The 6,747-nt window shown below is 39.0% G+C and overlaps 1 protein-coding gene across 1 annotated transcript in view; it reads right to left on the bottom strand.

Annotated features, from left to right (window-relative positions):
- Nucleotides 1–537: 537 nt before the first annotated feature.
- insra (insulin receptor a) overlaps nucleotides 538–6,747 on the bottom strand; it is a 55,167-nt gene continuing 48,957 nt past the window's right edge. Inside the window, 5 exon segments of the mRNA XM_034208472.1 lie at nucleotides 538–2,701; nucleotides 3,024–3,158; nucleotides 4,074–4,203; nucleotides 4,836–4,995; nucleotides 6,372–6,482. Coding sequence (XP_034064363.1) covers nucleotides 2,344–2,701; nucleotides 3,024–3,158; nucleotides 4,074–4,203; nucleotides 4,836–4,995; nucleotides 6,372–6,482 — 894 coding nt within the window. The 3' untranslated portion in view covers nucleotides 538–2,343.

The raw sequence follows: 6,747 nt of genomic DNA, 5'->3' as shown, positions 1-6,747 counted from the left end.
GTTTTTCTTCAAAATATTCATTTTTTCTTAGAATTTGCCTTTTTCTCAGAATCTGACTTTTTTTTCAAAATGTCATTTATTTTAATTTTATTTTGACTTTTTTCCCGAATTTGGCTTTTCTTTTTAAATCGTTTTGTCAAATGATCACTGAAGAGACTTGCAATTATTTGCCCTCGACCTCTGCTTTCAGACATAGTTAATTATGAAGTTATTACCCCATCCGATAATAATCCAATTCAGAGGCAATAATGTAATATAATACATTTTATATATATTAAATATTTATATATGTATTTTTATAGTCTTATACAACTGGCCCTTTGAGTGCAACCAGGATGCTAATGTGGCCCGAGATGAAATTGAGTTCGACACCCCTGAGATAGAGGGTAGTTTCCATATACTGGCGTCCAGCAGGTGGCATCATTGTACTAACCCTAATACATGAACAATGGCACAGCCATCCAGCATGATAAACAATTACAAACATTACTGCACATAGCATTTAATATATGCAGTTTGATAAATGCATTAGTCTTATTCCCTAGGGATAGGTTTTTATTAAATACTATAGGCGTATTGGCAGACATACACATGGAAAAGTACTGTACATAAACATTTTATGGGCTGCATTTGAATCTATCAGGACATTTCTTTTTTTACTTAGTTGTATTTAGTTTTAGCTGTCTTGTTTAAAATGATTGCAACTATGATCAAGTTTTTTCCAAATTAAAAGCCTAATCATGAGTAAATTATCAGTATGTAAAAAATAGAATATCTTCTAAAAAACATATTTGAGCATTCATTGCCAAAAATATTGGTTGTAGTGTTGAGTGGTTGTGTAACAAAAATAATCTGCCAAAGGATTTCTCTCATATCCAAAAAGATCAATATCTGTGTTGGCCTTTCCCAAATTCCCATCTCACTCAGGCTCGAGTTTGTTTACTCTGTATGTTTGCATTTCTGGCTCTGTTGAGAACAAACTCTTACCTTCCCATACTCACTGACATAAAACACAAACTTCCCTTTATATACACACATATTTAACAATCTCAGTACTCCCTAAAGAAACAAAGAACTGACTTGAAAAACAGTATCAATGAAAGAAAGGAAAATATCAGAAAAAACTGAAGGAGCCTCTTCACGAATGCACCTCGCTGCTTTATTTACAGCACTATTTTATTTGATCTTGATATGACGGGCAGACATCTTAAGCTGAAGACGCCAAACACTCTTTACTCCCAGGCATCGCGTAGCAAAAAGACCAAGTGCTGTTGGTTGATCATGAGTCCAAAAAAAAAGCGAATTAGTAGGATTTTCTGGATTAGAAAAAATAAACAGAGACTAACATGTAAAAACATTTTCTATGATCGTAAATACCTCAAGAAGGACAACATATCAGCTATGTACAAAAACATCAACAATATATTCATATATATATATTTATATATATATTTTTTATCTTCTATACCCACTAAAATAAGAAGCAGCTATTGGTCAATCTGAGGAACTCGTTCACCAACATGTTTTTGAAAACAGTTTAAATATCCTTCAGCTGTAAATGGGAACTCAAAAAACAAATAAGGAAAAGAAAAGAAAGAGACGTAAATAAAAATTAAAAAATATAACCCAACAAAAGTCCTGTGTTTATCCTGTGTGCCATTTTGGAATACTGCAGAGTGTGAGGAGGTAGGCCACTTCAACCAGCTTCTCCAGTGGATAAGAGTTTGTTCGACGATGGACCGAATCAGACCATCCAACAGCGTTCCCAAAGTCTTTCAATCATAGTTCGTCATCCGCTTGCGTACAAAGACTCAGACACAGTTCCATGACAACTGATTTAGGCCACAGACAAAATAGAAGGGCACTTTTTTTCAAAATACGTAGCAACCCGGGGATGAAGCCTCTTGCTGAATTAAGGGGAGGGGGAAACAGTCTGGACTTGGGAGGGGTTTAGCAGCCTTCTTGTTTGTCAAGAGTTTGTTTCACAGTTGAATCGTTAATCCACCCATTCTAGCACAAACTTGGCAATATATATATATATATATATATATATATATATATATATATATATATATACAGTATATAAGCTACAATCATGAACGAGAGGGACGCGGGAGGGTCCGTCCTTAAATACAAAAAGTGTCTTCTGGCATCCGTGTGCGGACTTGCTGTAGTGTGTGTTTTGTGGCATTGGAGGAGAAAAATAAGGTCCTGAGATATGCACTGTGGGGCTCCTGTAGAGAGTGTGATAAAAGTGTGCTATATATATAAAATGACAACAAAAAACAAAAATATATTCAAATCTATAGCAATGATGTGTTTGCACGGGATGTGTACAGTATGTTATGAGGGGCTGGACCGCGGCAGGGCCAGTATTCGTCCGTTGTTCTTTCCCCCGTTCATGTGTGTGAAGGGGATGTGGTGCTCCTCGTAGCTGCCCCTCAGGCCCATGGAGGAGGCCTCGTCCCTGTCCGAGCACTGCTCCCTCTGGGAGTAGGACGACGGGTCCAGCGGGATGCTCTCCATGTTCTCCATGTCCAGGTCAAAGTCTTCGCTCTCAGGCGGCTTGTTCTCCTCGCTGTAGAAGAAGGACATTTCCTGGAAGGAAGGATGCAGGTCCTCGCGCAGCATCTCGATGATCTCCTGGAAGGCGGGACGCATCTTGGGGTTGTACTGCCAAGACATCTGCATCAGGTTGTGTCTGGTGGAGGATAAAGAGTGAGATCGGGGTTAGTCTTGTTAGTTCACCATAGTTAATTGTTCGTTTTACAAGTTTTTAAAACGTTCTTCTTAAACATTATCCGATATGAAAAGGTTTAATTAATTTACTTAATAAAATCTCAGAAACTCTATACTTTTCGGGATATAACCTATAACCTAATTGTGACTGTTATATTGACTACCTGTTGAGGCTCTATTGTAGACAGTAAGAACATCTGTGTGACTGAGCAATGTCAACCAACATACTCAAGTAGGGGGAAAATGATCACAATATATTTTCTCAGTCCATCTCTTGTACTCACATTCTGTCGGCGCAGTTGTCCGGCCGGTCCAGGTATCCTCCGTCCATGACGAACTTGAGGACCTGCTCGTTGGACAGGCCCTGGTACGGCTGCTCGGCCAGCGTGCTGATCTCCCACAGCACTACTCCAAACGACCTGGAATACAAGTGGACGACAAACAACAGCCACAAAGGGACAAAGAGGAAGAGCCAATTAGACACCTGACAGCGGAAATCAGTTTGTAAACACTCAACGCAGCGAGCCCGAGGGCGGAGGCTGCGATGCTAGTAAACAATGTCAGATGAAAACAGGTTAGCTACAGAACACACTCATGATCTGATCTCATATGATAAAGACCTATTTAACATGCACTTATTATTTTTATACTGTATACTACCAGACATATCATGAGCGAAATAGGCAGTGAACACCTGCAGTGTCACAATGATATATATCTCTCTCTCTCTCTCTCTCGCCATAATAAGCTTATTGCAAAGTCAAACCAGGGCTATCAGTGGAAATAAAAAAATGGTTATGTTCTAGCTAAACTTAGTTTTCTGAAGCCATTTTTCAGAGCACTGTTTTAAATGTGTTCCCAAAAACAGATGGGTTTTGCTACAAAGCAAAGCAAACCAATGTTCCGTCTATTTATCTTTGGGACACAGCGAGTATGGTCTGTTTTAGTATCAGTCAGATTTGCATAATCATAGATACACACATACTAAATGGGGCAAATGTGTAGAGACACATCTAAGCCATTAGAACAAACGTGTTGTTAGCTTTTAGGGGTTTAATCAAGGATAGGAACTTTAATATTTGTAACATGATGATGACGTCTGTTTATTAAGGTAAAACTGCTACTGATGATCCTATATTTTTCTTCACTTGCAGAATCTTTTAAGACGATGTATGAAAAATGATCAAGTTTTATGAATGTCCTCGAAAAACCCTGATCCTTGAGATATACATCTCCTGTCCAAGATGCTGTTCAACTCCATCTGTCACTTAACACCCTGTTATATCATACAGCATCTTCGCGCCAACACACACACATAAAGAGGTGTCACTGACCAGCAGTCTGAATTTGCGGTGAAGACTCCATCCTTCAGAGACTCCGGAGCCATCCACCTGACGGGCAGCAGCCCCTTGCCTCCCTTCCTGTAGTAGTCCGTCTCGTAGATGTCTCTCGTCATGCCAAAGTCTGCGAGGAAAAGATTGTTATTGATTGTAGTCATACACACCCACACTGATGTGATTTGATACAAAGTGGTATGTTTTTAAGGCACTAATACAATTTAGCACTTGTTCTTTACGGATTTCTTCGTCCCTGGAGTGTTTAATCTGCTTTCAAAATCTGTGTTTTATGTTAAAAAATATGTTGAATTAATAGATGTAATTCAACTTGATGCTTTTGTTGAGGTGAGCCAGTTTAGGTATTTTGTCTGTTCTGCATAAATAAGTTTAATTAAGAAAACATAATGAATATATAGGTTATAATGGTTATACATCTAAACCAAAAGCCACTGAGAGTCTACATCAACAAGCTAATGTATCCATTTCAACACAACGTCCTGCATGTCCAGAGAAACAAACAGTCCACACCACTTTATCTAGCTTTATGTGGAATATCTTATGTTCGTCATACAAGCATTGTCAATTATTGATGCATAAAGTCATAAAAGCCACACATTTATAAAATAATTCCCCACCTTTTTTTTTACAAATACATCAGCAATTTCCTGACTACATGTTAAAAATGGTAAATACTTATTTCAAATTCAATAAGCTGTCCTAGTGATGTGAGAACCACCCTGCATTGTTGCCAAAACGTACCTCCTATTTTGACGGTGAGGTCGGTTCCCACCATGCAGTTTCTGGCTGCCAGGTCTCTGTGGACAAACTTCTTGGCGTTAAGGTACGCCATGCCGTCTGCGATCTCAGCGGCCATTTGGATCATCTCCTTCAGAGTGGGAGGCGGGCGCCCGGGGTTGTTCTGAAAGGACACAAGACAGATTTTTAATATCTGATCTGCCAACATAAAAATTCACACCTTGTTCCATGTCAACAGCACGTGATTTGGAAACTTTGATTGCGCAGGATGAAGTCAAAATAATCAGGTTCATTACAACCAAAGGTTTATTATCACGCACAACTTCAAAAGTCAAGACTGCACGCTTGTCATATGCATTTTTTACTTGCCGACTCATGCAATAGATACGATCTCATTTTAAACTTCGCAGCTGTCTCCGTGCAGGCTCGCGTCTCAAACCGCAACATGAAGCCTTTATTTACACTTCAAGTCTATTTTCACGACAATACACATGACAAAATATAAGTGGCGCCAAATAAAACACTACCATCATTTAATACATAGTGTTTTATCATTTTCATTATTATCTTTTATTATGACTGTTATTTGAATCTTTTGTTTCTGATGGCATGTTCTAGTCTTTTATTGATGTTTATTTATTGATTCTGATATACATTTGAAGCCTGTTAGATCATTAGGGCTCGGACCAGATGGAGCCAGCAGACAGTGGCCTCCGTGTTGCTGTTGTTGCTGACCTGAGGTTTGCAGTTTAGACGAGAGCCTTTTCAGTCAGTTTGGAGACCTGCTGTTCGTCTCCAAACAAGTCTGTTTTCAGCTGCCAAGTGCCGACTGCTAAACTCTTCTGTCAACATCCAATAACTTAAACCTCCTTCTATTGCATTCCAAGTGCCATCTGGATATTGACACACTTCAGAAGATGACACTTAAATAGATAATCAACTTGTACAAGCTAGTCTGTACACAATAATCTGTACACTAATAAAAAACAATTGAAGGTAGGACGCAAAATGTGGTTAATTTGAAGGTACGGTAGGTAAAACTAGTGTGACCATCCGTATTATGATCCGATTATATTTGGGGATTAGTCGTGAATCCACCACAATCTGTCTGGGAGGAAACCAGCAGATGGGGTCACATTTGTCCTCAGAAAATACTTCCTACTTATTGTGTTGACTTAACTGTTGGTTAATTTAAACACTGAAATTGTTCTCTGTTTGAACATCTGTGGCTTTATCCACGACAGCAGTTGGGGAGAAACTGTGCTTTTACATGTAAAGTTTGTTAAGTAAAGTGTATTATAAAGTGCAGAAGGAAGTCCTAACTTCTCTAAATTCGAGTAAAACAGTAAACAGGATTTCCAATGCAGAAGCTAAAAGGAAATAAGAAAACACACATTTGAAATGTGTTTACAGATAAGAAAAAGTACTGCACCATTTATCTACATAAAGCAGAAATGAGAAAAAGAAAAATAAGAGCATGGCAGAAGATACGAGTACTTCTGCCTGTTCACTAAAGCTAAAAGCAGATATGAGCATCACCTCAGCGTCGGGTCGCAGAGAGCGCAGGAAGCTCTTCAGGTCTCCGTGCGTCATCAGCTCCATCACCACCAGGGTGGGCTGCCCTTTGGACACAACACCCAGCAGACGCACCTGTGGGGACAAGAAGGGTTCTTTTATTTGGTATATAGTCTGGCTTGTTTGCATTATGCATTTATCTAACAAACAACTGGTCTGGTAACAGCAAGGTGACTCTGCTGCCCTTCACACAGCTATATGTAGGTCTGGTCTCTGGAAGGTGAGACAGTTAGCACCTACTATTCTAGATCAGGGTTATTTGTTGTAAACTTAAACAAAAATAGGCAGTAAAAAATGCTTTTGTACTAGATAATAAACCATATCCTTAAAGAAAAACTAA

Source organism: Gymnodraco acuticeps, unplaced genomic scaffold (genome assembly GCF_902827175.1).
Source record: "Gymnodraco acuticeps unplaced genomic scaffold, fGymAcu1.1, whole genome shotgun sequence".
NCBI classification, from domain to species: Eukaryota; Metazoa; Chordata; class Actinopteri; order Perciformes; family Bathydraconidae; genus Gymnodraco; species Gymnodraco acuticeps.
Note: the sequence above shows the minus strand (reverse complement) of the source record. Positions and strands in the feature narration are given on the sequence as shown.